This window comes from Lissotriton helveticus, chromosome 12 (assembly GCF_964261635.1).
Source record: "Lissotriton helveticus chromosome 12, aLisHel1.1, whole genome shotgun sequence".
Taxonomy (NCBI): Eukaryota; Metazoa; Chordata; class Amphibia; order Caudata; family Salamandridae; genus Lissotriton; species Lissotriton helveticus.
In genome coordinates, this window is record NC_136073.1 from 905,138,226 (window position 1) to 905,160,232 (window position 22,007).

General features: G+C 50.7%; 1 protein-coding gene across 1 annotated transcript in view; it reads right to left on the reverse strand.

Annotated features, from left to right (window-relative positions):
* Positions 1 to 22,007, reverse strand: part of LOC144798485 (very-long-chain 3-oxoacyl-CoA reductase-A-like) — a 75,564-nt gene that overhangs the window by 47,518 nt on the left and 6,039 nt on the right. Inside the window, exons 2-3 of the mRNA XM_078669387.1 lie at positions 18,800 to 18,846; positions 6,713 to 6,788 (exon numbers count right to left, since the gene is read on the reverse strand). Of these exons, the coding sequence (XP_078525513.1) occupies positions 6,713 to 6,788; positions 18,800 to 18,846 (123 nt within the window). The remainder of the gene's footprint in view (positions 1 to 6,712; positions 6,789 to 18,799; positions 18,847 to 22,007) is intronic.

Below are 22,007 nucleotides of genomic sequence, written 5' to 3' on the forward strand. Positions count from 1 at the left end.
TCTCAGGTGGAGGGTGGGAGAGCCATCATGTCTCTGGTGGAGGTAGAGAGAGCCATCATGTCTCAAGTGGGGGGGTGGAGAGCCATCATGTCTCAGGGGGAGGTTGGAAGAGCCATCATGTCTCAGGGGGAGGGTGGGAGAGCCATAATGTCTCAGGGGGAGGGTGGGAGAGCCATCATGTCTCAGGTGGAGGTTGGGAGGGCCATCATGTCTCAGGTGGAGGTTGGAAGAGCCATCATGTCTCAGGTGGAGGGTGGGAGGGCCATCATGTCTCAGGTGGAGGGTGGGAGGGCCATCATGTCTCAGGTGGAGGGTGGGAGAGCCATCATGTCTCAGGTGGAGGGTGGGAGAGTCATCATGTCTCAGGTGGAGGTAGGGAGGGCCATCATGTCTCAGGTGGAGGTAGGGAGGGCCATCATGTCTCAGGTGGAGGTAGGGAGAGCCATCATGTCTCAGGTGGAGGGATGAAGAGCCATCATGTCTCAGGTGGAGGTAGGGAGAGCCATCATGTCTCAGGGGGAGGGTGGGAGAGCCATTATGTCTCAGGTGGAGGTTGGGAGGGCCATCATGTCTCAGGTGGAGGGGTGGGAGAGACATCATGTCTCAGGTGGAGGTAGAGAGCCATCATGTCTCAAGTGGGGGGATGGAGGGCCATCATGTCTCAGGTGGAGGTTGGAAGAGCCATCATGTCTCAGGTGGAGGGTGGGAGAGCCATTATGTCTCAGGTGGAGGGTGGGAGAGCATTCATGTCTCAGGTGGAGGTTGGAAGACCCATCATGTCTCAGGTGGAGGGTGGGAGAGCCATCATGTCTCTGGTGGAGGTAGAGAGAGCCATCATGTCTCAAGTGGGGGGGTGGAGAGCCATCATGTCTCAGGTGGAGGTTGGAAGAGCCATCATGTCTCAGGGGGAGGGTGGGAGAGCCATAATGTCTCAGGGGGAGGGTGGGAGAGCCATCATGTCTCAGGTGGAGGTTGGGAGGGCCATCATGTCTCAGGTGGAGGTTGGAAGAGCCATCATGTCTCAGGTGGAGGGTGGGAGGGCCATCATGTCTCAGGTGGAGGGTGGGAGGGCCATCATGTCTCAGGTGGAGGGTGGGAGAGCCATCATGTCTCAGGTGGAGGGTGGGAGAGCATTCATGTCTCAGGTGGAGGTTGGAAGACCCATCATGTCTCAGGTGGAGGTTGGGAGGGCCATCATGTCTCAGGTGGAGGGTGGGAAAGCCATCATGTCTCAGGTGGAGGGTGGGAAAGCCATCATGTCTCAGGTGGAGGGTGGGAGAGCCATCATGTCTCAGGTGGAGGCAGGGAGTGCCATCATGTCTCAGGAGGAGGTTGGGAGGGCCATCGTGTCTCAGGTGGAGGGATGGAGAGCCATCATGTCTCAGGTGGAGGTTGGGAGGGCCATCATGTCTCAGGTGGAGGTTTGGAGAGCCATTATGTCTCAGGTGGAGGGTGGGAGAGCTTTCATGTCTCAGGTGGAGGTTGGAAGACCCATCATGTCTCAGGTGGAGGGTGGGAGAGCCATCATGTCTCTGGTGGAGGTAGAGAGAGCCATCATGTCTCAAGTGGGGAGGTGGAGAGCCATCATGTCTCAGGTGGAGGTTGGAAGAGCCATCATGTCTCAGGGGGAGGGTGGGAGAGCCATCATGTCTCAGGGGGAGGGTGGGAGAGCCATCATGTCTCAGGTGGAGGTTGGGAGGGCCATCATGTCTCAGGTGGAGGATGGGAGAGCCATCATGTCTCAGGTGGAGGTTGGGAGGGCCATCATGTCTCAGGTGGAGGTTGGAAGAGCCATCATGTCTCAGGTGGAGGGTGGGAGGGCCATCATGTCTCAGGTGGAGGGTGGGAAAGCCATCATGTCTCAGGTGGAGGGTGGGAAAGCCATCATGTCTCAGGTGGAGGGTGGGAGAGCCATCATGTCTCAGGTGGAGGCAGGGAGTGCCATCATGTCTCAGGAGGAGGTTGGGAGGGCCATCGTGTCTCAGGTGGAGGGATGGAGAGCCATCATGTCTCAGGTGGAGGTTGGGAGAGCCATCATGTCTCAGGTGGAGGGTGGGAGAGCCATCATGTCTCAGGTGGAGGGTGGGAGAGCATTCATGTCTCAGGTGGAGGTTGGAAGACCCATCATGTCTCAGGTGGAGGTTGGGAGGGCCATCATGTCTCAGGTGGAGGGAGGGAGAGCCATCATGTCTTAGTTGGAGGATGGGAGAGCCATCATGTCTCAGGTGGAGGGTGGGAGAGCCATCATGTCTTAGGTGGAGGGTGGAAGAGCCGTCATGTCTTAGGTGGAGGGTGGAAGAGCCGTCATGTCCCAGGTGGAGGGATGGAGAGCCATCATGTCCCAGGTGGAGGGTGGCAGAGCCATCATGTCTCAGGTGGAGGGTGGGAGAGCCATCATGTCTCAGGTGGAGGGTGGGAGAGCCATCATGTCTCAGGTGGAGGGAGGGAGAGCCATCATGTCTTAGGTGGAGGATGGGAGAGCCATCATGTCTCAGGTGGAGGGAGGGAGAGCCATCATGTCTTAGGTGGAGGATGGGAGAGTCATCATGTCTCAGGTGGAGGGAGGGAGGGCCATCATGTCTTAGGTGGAGGATGGGAGAGCCATCATGTCTCAAGGGGAGGGTGGGAGAGCCATCATGTCTCAGGTAGAGGGTGGAGAGCCATCATGTCTCAGGTGGAGGGTGGGAGGGCCATCAATGTCTCAGGTGGAGGGTGGAAGAGCCATCATGTCTCAGGTGGAGGTAGGGAGGGCCATCATGTCTCTGGTGGAGGCAGGGAGGGCCATCGTGTCTCAGGTGGAGGGTGGGAGAGCCATCATGTCTCAGGTAGAGGGTGGAGAGCCATCATGTCAGGTAGAGGGTGGAGAGCCATCATGTCTCAGGTGGAGGTTGGAAGAGCCATCATGTCTCAGGTAGAGGGTGGAGAGCCATCGTGTCTCAGGTGGAGGGTGGGAGAGCCATCATGTCTCAGGTAGAGGGTGGAGAGCCATCATGTCTCAGGTGGAGGGTGGGAGGGCCATCATGTCTCAGGTGGAGGGTGGGAGAGCCATCATGTCTCTGGTGGAGGGTGGGAGAGTCATCATGTCTCAGGTGGAGGGGTGGGAGAGACATCATGTCTCAGGTGGAGGGTGGGAGAGCCAACATGCCCCAGGTGGAGGGATGGAGGGCCATCATGTCTCAGGTGGAGGGTGGAGAGCCATCATGTCTCAGGTGGAGGGTGGGAGAGCTATCATGTCTCAGGTGGAGGGTGGAGAGCCATCGTGTCTCAGGTGGAGGGTGGGAGAGCCATCATGTCTCAGGTAGAGGGTGGAGAGCCATCATGTGTCAGGTGGAGGTTGGAAGAGCCATCGTGTCTCAGGTGGAGGGTGGGAGAGCCATCATGTCTCAGGTGGAGGGATGAATGGCCATCATGTGTCAGGTGGAGGGTGAGACAGCCATCACGTCTCAGGTGTTACCTTGAACCAACATCTCCAGCTGCCTTCATCTCACCCCAGCCACCGGCTCAGGAGTCAACAGGGCCCTCCAAGGTTGAGGCTGTTTCCACTGAGCCTACAGCACCCCCTACCGGCACTTCTACCCCCAGTTTGCACCAGTACCATCTGCTCAGCTCTGTACCTTGCACCTGGAGTTTCCAAGCCCAGATGAACACTTTCCCTCCAGTATTTCCTCCCCTGTCCTCATGTGAAACCCAAGTTGGGTGTTGATTCTGTCCAGGCCTCTCTTCTCCTGCTCTGACACAATATGTCTTTACATTTAATATAGGTAAAACCTTCCAGCCACCTGTTTAGCCACTAACTCTCCTCCTGGCTCTTCTTTCTCTCCCCAAATTCAACCCTAATTTTATTACTATTTCAAACTCTTGTTTTTTTGTGTGTGCCGTCAACTTGGGGGTCTCTTCGCTGAATTTTAGAAGCACTTCTTTTCATCTCCTGAACACAAACCTTGCTTGGTTTCAGTCCCATGGTAGTTCCTCATGGGATGCCTGTAATCCACAGCTGTCCTACCTGTTCTCTGGCCAAACCCTCCAGTTCTGATCTCCCCTGCCAGTTCTCTTTTAATGTATACACCTTTGTTCTCTCTCACCTTCACCTGCACATCGCTTCACCCAAGATCTCCCGTGTCGACCTCCTAGGCCATGCTCTTCTACATCGATCGCTTTGACCCCAGATCGCCTGCACCATCCCAGACACCTCAGTCCTTCATCTCTCATCTATACCAGGCACCACTTCCAGGTATCTCACTGAATGACCCTCCCCTGTGAAACACCGGCTTTAGACATTCGAGACCTCACTATTTCAGCACCGTGATATCTCCTAGGGGATGAGCGTTGTGCTCTACAAATACCAAAATTAAAATAAATTAATCTCTTACCCATCCCCTGTGCTTTCCACCCACAATTAATCTGTCCACCCTTATCCTTCTAGGCAAACATACTCTTAAATACCCTCAGCACCAGTCCTGCCCTTGCTACCATCTTCCAAAATCAGCACTACTTTACAAATTGTCTTTATACCAATTGAGTTGGCCTAACGGCTAGGGCGGGCGACCTTGCATCTGGGGAACTGGGTTGGCGTCTCGGCAACGACACTGAACAGCCTGTGATTGAGGGCAAATCACTTAATCTCCCAGTGCCTCACAAAAATGAATGTGTCCTCATGTAACGCAATTGGTGCTATGTAAAGCGCTCTGATATCCGATACCTTCGGGTCAAGTTCGCGCAATACAAAACTCCATAAAAAAAATATATATATATATATTCCTTTATACATTGCCTTAGTCTCAGCACTGCTTCACATATTCCCTTTGTCTCAGTACTGCTTTGCACATTGTGTTTACATCAATTATTCATTTACACATTGTCTTAGTTTCAGCACTGCTTTACACATTCCCTTTGGTCCACTACTGCTTTATTCACTTCCTTTGTCTCAGTACTGCTTTACACATTCCCGTTGTCTCGGGGGTGCTTTATACACTCCCTTTGCCTCAGTACTGCTTTGCACATTGCCTTAGTCTCAGTACTGTTGTATACACTCACTCTATCTCAGTGCTGCTTTACACATTCCCTTTGTCTCAGTGCTGCTTTATACACTCCCTTTGCCTTAGCAGTTCTTTAGACATTGCCTTTACACTAATTAGTCCTTTACACATTGCTTTTGTGTCAGCATTGCTTTACACATTGCCGTAGTCTCAGTACTGCTTTACACATTGCCTTTACACTAATTGTCCTTTACACTTTGCATTTGTCTCAGTACTGCTTTACACATTGCCTTTACACTAATTGTCCTTTACACATTGCCTTAGTCTCAGCACTGCTTTACACATTGCCTTTACACTAATTGTCCTTTACACATTGCATTTGTCTCAGTACTGCTTTACACATTGCCTTTACACTAATTGTCCTTTACACATTGCCGTAGTCTCAGTACTGCTTTACACATTGCCTTTACACTAATTGTCCTTTACACATTGCATTTGTCTCAGTACTGCTTTACACATTGCCTTTACACTAATTGTCCTTTACACATTGCCTTAGTCTCAGCACTGCTTTACACATTGCCTTTACACTAATTGTCCTTTACACATTGCCTTAGTCTCAGCACTGCTTTACACATTGCCTTTGCACCAATGCATTCCTTACAAATTGTGTTTATTCCAGTCCTTTATTTACACATTGTCTTTACCCTAAACGTTTCTTAACAAATTGGTTTTACCCCAGCCCATACTTTACACATTGCCTTTACGCCAATGCATACTTTACACACACCTTTACTCCAACCCTTTCTTTGTGCATTGCCTTTATCCTGGCACTACTTTGCATGTTTCTCTACACCAGCAATTCCTTTACACATTGTCCCTGTCTCAGCATTAATTTATACATTGCCTTTACACCAATGTATTCTTTATCAATGGCTTTATTCCAATTCTTTACTCACACATTGGTCACACCCCCCACATTTCTTAACACATTGCTTCCCCGCCTCTACTTTCTTTGCACATTGATTTTTACTTCTGTATTGTTGTTACCCTTTGCCATTGGCCCAGTCCTTTATTCACAGATTGCCTTGACTCCATTTCATTCTTTATCCATTGCCTTTATCTTAGCTCTACTTCACTTGTTGCCTTTGTACCAGCCAATCCTTTGAGTGTTGCCTTTGTTTCAGCACTGCTTTACACATTGCCTGTATGCCTATGTATCCCTCATACTTTGCCTTTATCCCAACCCTTTCTTTACTCATTGCCTTATTACAACACTACTTTACATATCATATGTATGCCTATCCTTTACCTACACATTGTCTTTACTCCAATCTATTGTTTTATTTTACTTTTCTCCAATCCATTCTCCACACATTACCTGTACCCCAATCCTTTCTGTACACATTGCCTTATTACAAAACGACTTTAGACGTCACATTTACACTATTTTATATGCACATTGCCTTTACCCCATCCATTGTTTTGTTTTACTATTTCCCAAATCTGTTTTTTACGCATTACCTTTACATCAATCCATTGATTTATTTTACTTTTTCCCCAATCCTTTCTTCACACATTGCCTTTATCCCAATCTTTTTTTTACGTATTACTTTTTTCACGCTTTGCCTATACCAAAATCTTTTTTATGCATTGCCTTTACCCCAATCATTTGTTTACACATTGTCCTTAGCCCAATCTTTTGTTTACGCATTGCCTTTACCCCAATCCTTTCTTACCTATTTCTGCGGCCACCTTCTCCAGTAGCTCCCGCGTTCGGCTGATGAGTATCACGTTCAGGCCTCTCTTAGCAAACTTGATGGTGAAGAGAATACAAAAATAGGATTAATATTTACAGTGGAAGCAGCAGTGCTTCTGAGTGATAGAAGGGATTGTACATGTCCTAAACATACCTTGTTTCATGGGATGGGCATGCTGGCCCTAAGATATGTGCTGTAAAAGAGTCGGGGTTGGTTTACGCATTGGCATTGTGGCGTGGCACCACCATCGCTCCACTGGTGGGGTCTCTGGCTGATACCGACATGTTGTGGTGTTTGGGTGAATCTGCCTCGTGGGCTTGGGATTCACAACTCTGGTTTTTGGTTGGGGGGGCTGCACCATGCCTTCTGTGGGGATGTATGGTACACCCTGGAGTAGAGTTTGTGTGATCTGATGTGTAAGGACCCTGGGTCGGATCAGTGCCTTACAATGTGAGTAGAACATGCTTCACAAGCAGCTCGCAGGGCCCTCCTGGGCCTCAGTGGACCCTTGGATTGGATGTATGACATTACAACGCATGCTTTTACATCGCATGCCTTTACAACGCAGTTTTTACAACGCATGCCTTTACAACGCATAGTGCTTTGGGGCGCTGGATAGTGAATAATTTAATTTACTATTCCAACTCCAGTCCCCGTGGATAGTAGGGAAGGTGTTGGATAGTACATTAAACCCATTCCCTATCCTAGAGCGCCCCCCCAGCGCAATGCGTTGTAACGGTTTGCATTGTAAAAGTTGCGTCGTATAGGCACTGCGTGGTAAAAGTTGCGTTGTAAAGAATGTTTCCCCCTTGGATTGGCCTCTAGCTCTGTCTCCAATGTCCACCTTGGCACAGGCATTGAAGGCACCGCGGATGCATTAAGAAGAGGCACGGACAGGGCTCGTTATATTGATCATGGAGGGCGGGTGATGTTGGTCATCATTTTAGTTTGGATTTGGTTGGATAAAGGGTTGCTGTGTTGGCACTGTGGGGCACATTTTCAAGCCCCTTGCACCACCGGAGTGTCACTTATTTTTACTTACGGGTGGCGCAATGTGCCTGCCCATATTTACACGGCCACGTAAAACCACCATGCGTGGCTTTTCACAGACTTGTAAATATGGGCCCCTTTCATGCATTACTCGGCGTGAAAGGGGAGTTTCACAGGTGTTGCTGTGGGTGTTCACACACAACATCCTTGGAACCGGATGCATCCCAGATTTAAAAAGTTTCATAAACCTGAGAATGCGTCGAATTCCAACGCCTCCCCACGGGGAGGCGTTAAAGTGGTGCAGCGAGGAGAAATATATTTTTTTCTCCTCGTTTTTTTCTCTTTTTATGTGCGCTGCATTCTGCAGCACACATAGAAGCACGGAAATGCCATCACTTATTGTTTTTGTTCAGGAAGGGGTCCCTTGCTACACAAAAACAAGCACAGAGGAAACCACAGTGATGCGTCGTATTGTTGTGAATACGATGCATCCCTGCAGTCTCCTAATGACGCAGCTCGGCGCACCAAGAGGGCTTGCAGCGCTGCGTCGATTTCTTGTAAATATGCCCCTAGGTCCTGTATGGAACGTGTGTCACTGTGATCACCCTGGGGTATGAGTGTGTAGGAAGGTGGCTCTCTGTATCGTGCACTAAAACGTAGTGCACTGTGCCGGGAGTCCGGTGGATTCCTTATCGGCATACAGAGGCAAGAGTAGATCATACGAACGCTCTGTTTGTGGTGGTGTGAGCGAGCCGTTAGGTGTATCAGAGGGGAGTGCTAAGCTTTTGCTGTTGCACTCCGAGGCATTAAATGAGACTCACAACTGAATGTATCCGAAATCAATTTGTAAACATCGATTTTTATCCAATTTTTAGGACCAAGAAGTTCGTTCTACGGTAAGTACTTTTTAAGATATGATTTTTCAAAGTTCCCAAAATAAATCACTGTTGTGTAAATTATGCCCAATAGCAGTCAATGGGAGGAAATGGGAAAAAGCCTATAAAATCACACAGTTGGTTCTCGAGGTTCACCTCTGGATTAAGGTAAATTGCAGGGCCAGGTCCAATAATCCAGCAGCGGAAGATCTGGAGCGTCCCGGATTCAGCCAAGAGCAGGGTGCTGAGGTCATTGGCAGCCGGCGCACTACAAAGAAGGGGGGCCACCTGAAAACACGCTGCACAGAGGGACGTAAAGGTAAGTCCAGGGGGTCCTACTCAAGGAAGCAGGTTGCAAGGGGCCCAGGACTATAGCAGCACAGCTGGTTCATCGTTACCCAGGCCGGGAGGGCTGGGTGCGGAGCAGATACGGCAGCCAAGCGCCGAGCGCTTAGATGGTCCTCGCGGTCAGAGACAGGCCGGTTGCAGGGACGATTCTGAGACAGAGAAAACCGAAAAGTCAACATGGCACACAGCCCTGTGTGCCATGCCCCCTACATGGCATGAGGCATACTGGAGGCTTAATAGCCCTACAGCAGGGTGCACTATATCCCGTGTATGGACATACCTGCAGGTGCAGATATGACCCTACAATATCTAAGTCCATTCTTGGATATTGAAAGTGCACAGGAAAGCCACGGAGAGTACGTGGGCTGGATACTTGTCATTACGGGTTTCCTAGCTCCATGGTGGCTTCACTGTACCCTAAGATGTTTGGTACCAAACATCTTGTCTAGGCAAATCCTCACTGGTGCCAGAGTGGGATTTATTAATAAATGTACAACTGAGACCCTTTACAAGGTTCCCTGAAAACCGACCAAGCACTGGTGTGGTCTCTGACTAGTCTTTGCCTGCCACCACCAAGCACTGGTGTGGTCTCTGACTAGTCTTCGCCTGCCACCACCAAGCACTGGTGTGGTCTCTGACTAGTCTTCGCCTGCCACCACCAAGCACTGGTGTGGTCTCTGACTAGTCTTCGCCTGCCACCACCAAGCACTGGTGTGGTCTCTGACTAGTCTTCGCCTGCCACCACCAAGCACTGGTGTGGTCTCTGACTAGTCTTCACCCGCCTGCCACCACCAAGCACTGGTGTGGTCTCTGACTAGTCTTCACCCGCCTGCCACCACCAAGCACTGGTGTGGTCTCTGACTAGTCTTCACCCGCCTGCCACCACCAGACATCTTTCTGACCTCATGGAGTGAGAGCCAGCCCTCTCAGAGGCCAGGAAGAAAGCCTGCTCTGGGCTGGGGTGCCTCACACCTCTTACAGTCTGTGAGGGCCTGCCGGGATGGGAAAGTTCAAAGGCGATGACGCCTCTGAAATACAACCCAGGCATCTCCAGATAGTGGAGGCTGCCAACCCCTCTTTCCTGCTCCTCTTTTGGCGGGAGGACATGCTGGAGAATTAGTTAGATTAGGAGCCGTGCCCACATTCAGCTACACTACCCCTAAGATGAGCAGGTGATGTAGACACTACTTTTCAAATTCCTCTATCTTGTGATGGTAGGAAATCAACCTATCAGGGCTAGGTAGTGCCCCTTTCCACAGGAATTGGTCACTTAGAGGGTGTAGACACCATAAAGGTAGGTAGCCCATTGGCCATTACCCATCACCCCCTTTAACGCCCCTACCTTTAGTATTTAGGCAGCATCCCCGGACCCTGAACTTAGATTTGACGAACCTAAGAAGAGCAATTTAAAAAAAGAGCTGGTGACCCGAGACATGAAACCCTGATGCAGAAAATAGGCGCCAAACACTGCCGGCCGCTTCCAGGACTCAACGATTGTGGTGTGCTGTCTCGTCCTGCAACTGTGAGGCCTCTAAGAACCCCAGAGCACTTCCAGCATTAACCAATTGCTAAGAACCGCCCTTGGAAAAGAGGAGCTCCTCCCCTGCAGCCTCATGCATCGAACCGCGAAGTCCAGTTTACTGATCTGCTGCTCCCCAGCGACTCCGACGCAGCACCCAAGCCAGAAGAGGTACATCACCTCCGGAGGGTCAGATCTGTCCCCCCACTAAGTGAGAGGTCACCAGAACCTGCAGTGCCATGCTAACACCGGTGTTACCGGACCCCATACACTGAAGACTGAGAAGAAAGAGTTTAATCCGGACTCCAACTACCCATGACGGCCGACACCCGTTGAGGACTTTGAGACCCCCGCGCCCAACTCTGAGAATGGCCCAGATGACCCGGAATCATCCCTGCAACCTGCCTGCCCCTGCCTGCGAGGACCATCTGGACGCACGATGCTTGGCTGCCGTATGAATGAATGAATGGGAGTATTTGTTAAGCGCAAAAGAATACCTGGAAGCGTCTTGGTGCTGTGCGAGACACGGAACAGTGGAACTCAAATGTACTATTGCAGTAAGAAGAGACTTTCTGAAGATGGAAATGGAGGCAGCTGTTTTGAGTTCAAAAGAAAGACAGTTCCAGAGTAAAGCTGTGGACCTCAAGAAACTTCTGCCACCCCAGGAGGCATGTTTGTAGGATGGCACCCCCAGATTTTTTACCTGAAACGCACATTCCTGCCGGGCGTGTACCACCTCATTATCCTTCAAGTAGGAGGGACCCTGCCCACGAAGAGTCTTATCGGCCACTCAGAGAGCTTTAAAGATGATACTTTGTCTAACTGGCAGCCAGTGTAGTTTGCTGATGGCTGCTTTTGCTGAATAGAATTTAGGGATTTTCAGCAACAACCTTGCAGCAGAGTTCTGGAGAGTTTGCTGATTTTTAGTGGACCCTTTTGAAGGTCTAAATAAAGGCTGTTAGAGTAATCCAGTCTCGTCAAGGCGAGAGCGATGACCGCTGTTTTTAAGAGATCAAGGGGTACGAATTTCTCCATTGTTTTTATCACTCTGAGAGCGTTGAAGGAAGCTGAGGTGACCTTGTTAACTTGATCTTTATATTTCAGGTTATTGTCTAGAAGCACCCGAGGTTTTTTACTTTCGAACCCGGGGTGGGAAGTGATCCTAGATCAGATATCTGCTCTGCACCCAGCCCGCCCGGCCTGGGTACCGACAAACCAGCTGTGCTCCCATGGTCCTGAGGCCCTTGCGACCTGCTCTCTTGAGTAGGAACCACTGGACTTACCTTTACGTCCCTCTGTTCAGCGTGTTTTCAGGTGGCCTCCCTTCTTCGTAACATGTCGGCTACCAATGACGTCAGCACACTGCCCCTGGCCAAATCTGAAACGCCCCTGATCTTCTGCTGCTGGAACAATTGGACCTGGCCCTGCTACTTACCTAAATCCAGAAGGTGAACCTTGAGAACCCACTGTGTGATTTTATATGCTTTTTCCTATTTTCTCCCATTGACTTCTATTGTGCGTAATTGTGCACAACAGTTATAAATTTGGCGAACTTTGAAACATCATAACTTAAAAAGTACTTACTTTAGAATGAAGTTCTTGGCTGCAAAATTAGATAAAAATCAATGTTAGTTTTATAAATTGGTGTCTGATTTATTCTTGAGTGTGTGTCTCATTTATTACCTCTGTGAGTACAACAAACACTGAGCTCTACCCTCTGATGCGCCTAACTGCTCACCCACCCTACCACAAAAGAGAGCGTTAGTATTATCTTCTTTTACCTCTGTATACCAGTAAGGGACCCGCTGGACTCGCTGCGCAGTGTACTTCGTTTTAGTGCCCTACATAGAGAGCCAGCCTGCGACTCAAAGCAACACAAATACCAATTTGTGATGGTTTTTAAATCCCCAAAAGGATTTGGTGTCAGTTTGCAATAAAAAAGGAACAAAAAACCTTTGTAGATCTGCGCCTGGGTCTCATCCTGGGTGCACACTGGTGGGAGAGGTCACAAGGACGTGGAGTGATGGGTGACCAGGGAAACATTCTTTACAACGCAGGGATTAAATTGCGATGCTATTACATCACGGTTTTCACAACGCAAGTCGTTACAACGACTTGCGCTGGAGGGCGCTCTAGGACAAGGAATAGTATAATTTACTATCAAACACCTTTCCTACTGTATGTAGACTGGAGTTGGAATAGTAAATTATACTACTCCTAAGTCCAGCGCCCTCCAACGCAAGTCGTTGTAAGACTTGCATTGTAAAAACCGCGATGTAATGTACCGCGATGTAAATGTATGCGTTGTAATGTCATACATCCGGTGACCATGGCTTGCGCTTGGGCGTGGCCCGAGAGGCCTTTGATGCTCATCATTTGGCAGTGACCCTCCATCCGCAGCGGAGGGATTCTTAGTGGAAATCACTTGCTGATGGAATCAGCACATTCTGGTTGGCTGAATGGGATGCCCCCAGCTAGGCAGAACCTACCGCCCCCGTCAAGGACGGGTGATTACACTCGCCGGATAGCCTGTGCTTGGAACTGAGCAATCAGGCTTACTTCAGAAGCAATGTGTAAAGCAGAGGCACAGCCGTCACTCGGGATAAATACACTGAGCTTCAGAAACAAGACTTCACACAGGATATATGAAATTAACATTTACATGCAACACACATATTCAATCATTATAACATGAAATCATATATTTTTTATCTCATAAAACACTTTGGAAATATTGCTGGCAGTACTAGGCCCACTCATTTTGTTATGATCAATAGTAATCAATGGTATGTACTCTGTGGATAATTCCTTATCTCACAACCCCCATCCCCCACACAGAGAGAGCGAGAGCACTCTTATGCGGTGCAACACTCTGCAATCCTGATAATACAGTCCAGCGCAGTTATAGGGAGCACCGTGGGTAGCAACGGTATCAAAGAAATGTATGTACATGAAGCAAGAACACTTTTTAGCAGCACTGAAGGCCAGAGCCACGTGGATAAAACCCAATGTCAAATGTTTTGTGCTTTTGGCATAAAATCATCGTATAAAGCGGCAGCGCCAGCCAGTGTTGTGAATCACAGGCGGTCCACCAACTATCACTCCTACTCACACACACTCCACTGTGTGATACGTACCAGCCCAGTCTGTATGGTTCACACTCACACACATATGCACTCAGCACCGTAATGCGATGCTACTAGTACCCTGCAAGTCAATGGATAACAGCCCACCGACTCCGTGGCCCTGGCCTTCCTCCACCCTCTAGTTCACCCCGATTGTCCTGTACCCCCGGATGGAAGATGACCAGCCCGCCTCCCAGACACTGGGCCACGTGCGTGCCGAAGTCACACTTAGTCTGGGTCCTCAGTAAGCAGGTGGGAATCTGAAACAGTTTTAATTAGAAGGTAGATGTAAACAAGGGAAGTTTAGCAGCTAATCGGGAAGTTCACTCGCAGGTCTCAAAACACAATGCAGTCACGCAGCCTTTGACCCGCTTCTGACTGTATCGGACGCGTTCCTGCAACCCGGTCAAGCTCCCTTTTGCTACCACCTGGTGCTAAAATGTCTTCAGGTGGGGCTAGTTGTGAAGAGGGCAGTAGGTCCACCGTGATGAGGGTCAAAAGGGAATAGCCAATGAAGGGGGAGTAGCACAGGCGAGCCTCACTATAAAAGGAGGCACCCCGAGCTGTACACAATGATTAATCAGGCAATCTGGGCACAGCATCTGGTGCGTGTTGTGGTATGTGTTGCACCAGACACTTCAGGTCTTTAAAATGAAGATCTGTAAATACTGTAACACCCTGGAAGTGAGGCACAATGACTGGTGCACGTTCAGATGGGTTGCACCAATCAATTCTCGTCACACATGATGAAGAGTTGCAAATTCCATACCTCCCTGGAAATGAGGAATAACGTCTGATGCATTACAATTGGGGGTGGGGTCGCACACTACTCACACACCAGCGGGATCGCCCCTAACGTCTGATGCATGATGATACGGGTTGCACAAGACCAGTCCAGTCACACACTCACACGTGCAAGTTCAGCTGAGCCACATGAGATAAAATGAGGCTCTACTACGGGTACACTCCCACCTCCCAGGGTAGCACTCTGTGAATCAGACAGTGCACGCAATGTGCATGCAGTCTGCGTGTCGCAGAAGAGAGATGCGGCACGATCGATGAAATGGACCACGCGGGGACCGGCAGCCCTCGAATCCGCACACCACCAACTTGATGCTAATGAGTGTCCCTGCAGTACAGGCACCACACGTCTTTAGAGGTAGGCACGATATCTGGGACTCCGCACTTAACAATCCTGTCTCCAGACACAAGTCTTAATTCCTTACTCACATCGCGCCACCAGATGGGATTCCATAGCCGATGTAGGCACTTGAGAGGCCACCGCTGTCCAGATGTCACCGGTAGATGGTGCAGGTCCCTCGGTGGAGATCTTTGATTGCGTGAGATCTCCGGGAGAACAGGAGGCCCGCTAACGGACCCTTGGAGAGCACACTTCAGGGTGCCACACTTCAGCAGATCTTGGCCCAGGCCAGTTACTATTCAGAAGGGGCACGCGGTCCCCTTCACGGCCTGTAATCCTCCATGTGCACAACTGATTCCTCTGGCAGTGTGCAGCACGCAGTCTGGGTTCTCTTGTCCTGCGTCCCCTCAAGCCTATCTCACCCCTTGCTGAAGGATGGCACTTGTAGCTATACTCTCACGTGTTTTTAAAGTTAGGAGTGGGTTAAGATGTTTCCCTTTGAACCACAGATGTCTCCCCTAAATTGTCGGCCTGGTCTGCCATGGAATGCAGATATTAATCTTTAGTGGGGCCATGATCAGGCCCGAGAGGCTAAGTGTCAAAACCACTCTCTCCAATCTATCCCATCCGGCCCTCCAATGGCAGAGGTCTTGTTGCTCTAGTGGTATGCCCATGGCTTATGATGGTCGCTGGGGAATGCACAGATGTGCTCCCCCGACCCCGGTGTCCACTGGAGCCAGGCACCAGGGCACACAAGATATGTAAAGCATAGAAGTGTCCTTATTCTATGAGTGTCACTTCTAGACGAGTTATGCCAAAAAAAACCTTACCACTGGAAGGGGCTTGGCCTTGCAAATCCATGGATGGGAAACATCACAAGACTGCTCCACTGCAATCCACTATTGCAGCCCGAAGTAATGTCAGCTACTTCCCCATGTTAACCGATGGTAAGAGCAGGCATCATAGTTAGTGAAAACACACATAGGTATTCCTCACTACCAGGGTGCACGTGCACTATTGCGCACACGGACCTGCGTTAGAGGGTTGGACACATCATCCCCAGCACCAGAGGTGCAAGTGCACCCGCCTGAGTCTGTGAGGGCTGACATGATGCGGATTAACAAACTGGGTGTCAGTGTGCAGGCGCAGCCTGCGGTGGCAGGCAGCACTCCAACTACGGCACCTTCGATGCGGGTCCGCATTCATGCAGGCTGCTCGTGCATTTAATCATGATAGATGCCAGTGCGCACACACCGGTCGTCAAGGACCGGCTGGCTCATAGTTCCGAACATGGAGTCCCCGCCACTTCCTAACACGGGTAGAAACAGGGGTACTCATAGTACGGCCCGCGGGCCGGTGGCGGCCCGGCATGCCTTCCCTGGCGGCCCGCGGACCTTGCAGACATCATACCCGTGTTTGACTTTTTTTTTTTTTTGACAGAGTGTCAGCAAACACCCCTGCAGCAGCGCGACTCAGAGACTCTGCTGCTCTGTGGGGGCCGGGTGATTCCCGCCATAATCAGAGTAGGGCTGCAGGGGGCTAAGAGGTGAACAAAGCCTCATTAAAATGCAAATGGTCTTTTAAAGACCTGTGAAGTGCTCAGGTGCGGCTGTGTGTGTGTGTGCCCTTAAGCTGTCTCAGCCCGGGCACACACAGGCAGGCAGGGTAAGATGACAGAGGAAGGTAGAGAAAGGGAGGAAGAGAGACAGGGAGGGAGAGGGAGAGTGAGGGAAAGTGAGGGTGAGGGAGAGTGAGGGAGAGTGAGGGAAGGAGAGTGAGGGAGACTGAGGGAAGGAGAGTGAGGGAAAGTGAGGGTGAGGGAAGGAGAGTGAGGGCGACTGAGGGAAGGAGAGTGAGGGAAAGTGAGGGAGAGTGAGGGAAGGAGAGTGAGGGAAGGAGTGAGGGAGGGAGGGTGAGGGTGAGGGAGAGTGAGTGAGGGAAGGGAGTGAGAGAGAGAGTGAGGTTGAGGGAGAGAGAGGGAAGGAGAGTGAGGGAATGAGAGTGAGGGAGACTGAGGGAAGGAGAGTGAGGGAGACTGAGGGAGAGTGAGGGAAGGAATGTGAGGGAATGAGAGTGAGGGAAGGAGAGTGAGAGAAGGAGACTGAGGGAAGGAGAGTAAGGCTGAGGGAAGGAGAGTGAGCGTGAGGGAGAGTGAGGGAAGGAGAGTGAGGGAGAGAGAGTGAGGGAAGGAGAGTGAGGGAGAGAGAGTGAGGTAAGGAAAGTGAGGGAAGGAGAGTGAGGGAGAGAGAGTGGGGGAGAGACAGTGAGAGAGAGTGAGGGAAGGAGAGTGAGGGAGGGAGAGGGTGGGGGAGGGAAGGAGAGTGAGGGAGACTGAGGGAAGGAGAGTGAGGGAAAGTGAGGGTGAGGGAGAGTGAGGGAAGGAGACTGAGGGAGAGTGAGGGAAGGAGAGTGAGGGAGACTGAGGGAGAGTGAGGGAAGAAGAGTGAGGGAGAGTGAGGGAAGGAGACTGAGGGAAGGAGAGTGAGGGTGAGGGAGAGTGAGGGAAGGGGAGTGAGGGAAGGGGAGTGAGGGAAGGAGAGTAAGGGAAGGAGAGTGAGGGAAGGAGAGTAAGGGAAGGAGAGTGAGGGAAGGAGAGCGAGGGAAGAAGAGTGAGGGAAGGAGAGCGAGGGAAGAAGAGTGAGGGAGAGAGGGAAGGAGAGTGGGGGAGGTAGAGAGAAAGGGAAGGGGAGTGAGGGAAGGAGAGTGAGGGAAGGAGAGTGAGGAAAGGAGAGTGAGGGAAGGAGAGTGAGGGAGAGAGGGAAGGAGAGTGAGGGAGGGAGAGAGTAAGGGAAGGAGAGTGAGGGAGAGAGGGAAGGAGAGTGAGGGAGGGAGAGAGTAAGGGAAGGAGAGTGAGGGAGAGTGGGAAGGGGAGTGAGGGAAGGAGAGTGAGGGTGAGGGAGAGTGAGGGAAGGAGACTGAGGGAAGGAGAGTGAGGGTGAGGGAAGGAGAGTGAGGGAAGGAGAGAGAGGGAGAGAGAGTGAGGGAAGGAGAGTGAGGGAAGGAGAGTGAGGGAGAGAGAGTGAGGGACAGTGAGGGAAGGAGAGTGAGGGAAGGAGAGTGAGGGACTGTGAGGGAAGGAGAGTGAGGGAGGAGAGGGAAGGAGAGTGAGGGAAGGAGAGTGAGGGAAGGAGAGTGATGGATGGAGAGTGAAGGAGAGTGAGTGAGGGAAGGAGAGTGAGGGAGGGAGAGGGAAAGAGAGTGAGGGAAGGGGAGTGAGGGAGAGAGAGTGATGGAGCCCTTCAGAGTGAGGGAGCCCACCAGAGTGAGGGAGCCCGCCAGAGTGAGGGAGGGAGACAGAGTGAGGGAGGGAGACAGAGTGAGGGAGAGAGCCAGAGTGAGGGAGGGAGCCTTCAGTGTGAGGGAGAGAGACGGAGAGAGAGGGAGACAGAGGGAAGGAGGGAGAGGGAAGGAGAGAGGGAGACAGAGGGAAGGAGGGAGAGGGAAAGATTGTGAGGGAGAGGGAAACAGAGGGAGAGGGAAACAGAGGGAGAGGGAAACAGAGGGAGAGGGAAACAGAGGGAGAGGGAAGCAGAGATGGAGAGGGAGACAGATACAGAGATGGAGAGGGAGACAGAGAGAGAGAGAGTGAGAAATTCAGAGTGAGTGAGACAGAGGGAGAACGAAAAAGAACGAGATAGAGAGAGATGTGTGTATGCCGGGTCTGGTGGCTCAGTGGACGAAGGCGTCCGCTACAGGGACCAGTGATCAACCTCATGGTCACAGTTTTTTTGTTGTTGCTCTAGCCCGCCCCCTCCCCCACTGACCCCGCCCCCATCGGTGCAGCCCTCGGACATAAACCACACTGTAAATTTGGCCCCGGGGAGAAAGTTTCTGAGTACCCATGGGTAGAAAGGTCACGCGCACTTTCACAGTGTATTTACAGAGGGAAAGTCCCTGAGCCCAGAAGCCATTCATGAGAAACAGTAAAACCAAGGAGGAAAAAGCTAAATGTTTAGGGAAGCGCTAGCTGAGGGTATCAGGTGCAGCCCTTACTGATGCCCATGAAAGGCAGTACGTTGGCACGCTAGGTACAAACTTTGCAGTACTTAGTACTTTGACGACCATTACCTCATGAGCATATGCTTTGCCAATCCCAGATGTCGCTCCGGTCACAACTGCAAGAGAAAAAGAAAAGATTTCGGGATCAGACTTTACAAAATAACAAGCTTTAGGCAGATGGCACAGAGCGGGTCACTACAAGGAATTAAAGGGCCCAGACCACTGGCATGACGACACCAAGACACATAGCAAAGACTCGCTTATTCTAAGGCATAACAGGAGATGGAGTGCAGACATGATACCAGTGCCAAGGCAAAAGAGGGGTAAGAGAACAGACATGATACCAGTGCCAAGGCATAAAAGGGCACAGTGCACAGACATCATATCAGTGCCAAGGCATAAAAGGGGAAAGAGAACAGACATGATACCAGTGCCAAGGCATAACAGGGCACAGAGCACGGATATGATACCAGTGCCAAGGCATAAAAGGGCACAGAGCACGGATATGATACCAGTGCCAAGGCATAAAAGGGCACAGAGCACAGATATGATACCAGTGCCAAGGCATAAAAGGGCACAGAGCACGGCTATGATATCAGTGCCAAGGCATAAAAGGGCATAGAGCACAGACATGATACCAGTGCCAAGGCATAAAAGGGCACAGAGCACAGATATGATACCAGTGCCAAGGCATAAAAGGGCACAGAGCACGGATATGATACCAGTGCCAAGGCATAAAAGGGCACAGAGCACAGATATGATACCAGTGCCAAGGCATAAAAGGGCACAGAGCACGGATATGATACCAGTGCCAAGGCATAAAAGGGCATAGAGCACAGACATGATACCAGTGCCAAGGCATAAAAGGGCACAGAGCACAGATATGATACCAGTGCCAAGGCATAAAAGGGCACAGAGCACGGCTATGATATCAGTGCCAAGGCATAAAAGGGCACAGAGCACGGATATGATAACAGTGCCAAGGCATAAAAGGGTATAGAGCACAGACATGATACCAGTGCCAGGCATAAAAGGGCACAGAGCAGGGATATGATACCAGTGCCAAGGCATAAAAGGGCACAGAGCACAGACATCATACCAGTGCCAAGGCATAAAAGGGCACAGAGCACAGACATCATACCAGTGCCAAGGCATAAAAGGGCACAGAGCACAGATATGATACCAGTGCCAAGGCATAAAAGGGCACAGAGCACGGATATGATACCAGTGCCAAGGCATAAAAGGGCACAGAGCACGGATATGATACCAGTGCCAAGGCATAAAAGGGCACAGAGCACGGCTATGATATCAGTGCCAAGGCATAAAAGGGCACAGAGCACGGATATGATACCAGTGCCAAGGCATAAAAGGGCATAGAGCACAGACAGGCATAAAAGGGCATAGAGCACAGACATGATACCAGTGCCAGGCATAAAAGGGCACAGAGCAGGGATATGATACCAGTGCCAAGGCATAAAAGGGCACAGAGCACAGACATCATACCAGTGCCAAGGCATAAAAGGGCACAGAGCACAGACATCATATCAGTGCCAAGGCATAAAAGGGGAAAGAGAACAGACATGATACCAGTGCCAAGGCATAAAAGGGCACAGTGCACAGACATCATATCAGTGCCAAGGCATAAAAGGGGAAAGAGAACAGACATGATACCAGTGCCAAGGCATAACAGGGCACAGAGCACGGATATGATACCAGTGCCAAGGCATAAAAGGGCACAGAGCACGGATATGATACCAGTGCCAAGGCATAAAAGGGCACAGAGCACGGCTATGATATCAGTGCCAAGGCATAAAAGGGCATAGAGCACAGACATGATACCAGTGCCAAGGCATAAAAGGGCACAGAGCACAGATATGATACCAGTGCCAAGGCATAAAAGGGCACAGAGCACGGATATGATACCAGTGCCAAGGCATAAAAGGGCATAGAGCACAGACATGATACCAGTGCCAAGGCATAAAAGGGCACAGAGCACAGATATGATACCAGTGCCAAGGCATAAAAGGGCACAGAGCACGGCTATGATATCAGTGCCAAGGCATAAAAGGGCACAGAGCACGGATATGATAACAGTGCCAAGGCATAAAAGGGTATAGAGCACAGACATGATACCAGTGCCAGGCATAAAAGGGCACAGAGCAGGGATATGATACCAGTGCCAAGGCATAAAAGGGCACAGAGCACAGACATCATACCAGTGCCAAGGCATAAAAGGGCACAGAGCACAGACATCATACCAGTGCCAAGGCATAAAAGGGCACAGAGCACAGATATGATACCAGTGCCAAGGCATAAAAGGGCACAGAGCACGGATATGATACCAGTGCCAAGGCATAAAAGGGCACAGAGCACGGATATGATACCAGTGCCAAGGCATAAAAGGGCACAGAGCACGGCTATGATATCAGTGCCAAGGCATAAAAGGGCACAGAGCACGGATATGATACCAGTGCCAAGGCATAAAAGGGCATAGAGCACAGACAGGCATAAAAGGGCATAGAGCACAGACATGATACCAGTGCCAGGCATAAAAGGGCACAGAGCAGGGATATGATACCAGTGCCAAGGCATAAAAGGGCACAGAGCACAGACATCATACCAGTGCCAAGGCATAAAAGGGCACAGAGCACAGACATCATACCAGTGCCAAGGCATAAAAGGGCACAGAGCACAGATATGATACCAGTGCCAAGGCATAAAAGGGCACAGAGCACGGATATGATACCAGTGCCAAGGCATAAAAGGGCACAGACCATGGATATGCTACCAGTGCCAAGGCATAAAAGGGCACAGAGCACGGATATGATACTAGTGCCAAGGCATAAAAGGGCACAGAGCAGGGATATGATACCTTTGCCAAGGCATAAAAGGGCACAGAGCACGGATATGATACCAGTGCCAAGGCATAATAGGGCACAGAGCACGGATATGATACCAGTGCCAAGGCATAAAAGGGAACAGAGCACAGACATGATACCAGTGCCAAGGCATAAAAGGGCACAGACCATGGATATGCTACCAGTGCCAAGGCATAAAAGGGCACAGAGCACGGATATGATACCAGTGCCAAGGCATAAAAGGGCACAGACCATGGATATGCTACCAGTGCCAAGGCATAAAAGGGCACAGAGCACGGATATGATACTAGTGCCAAGGCATAAAAGGGCACAGAGCAGGGATATGATACCTTTGCCAAGGCGTAAAAGGGCACAGATATGATACCAGTGCCAAGGCATAAGAGGGCACAGAGCACAGA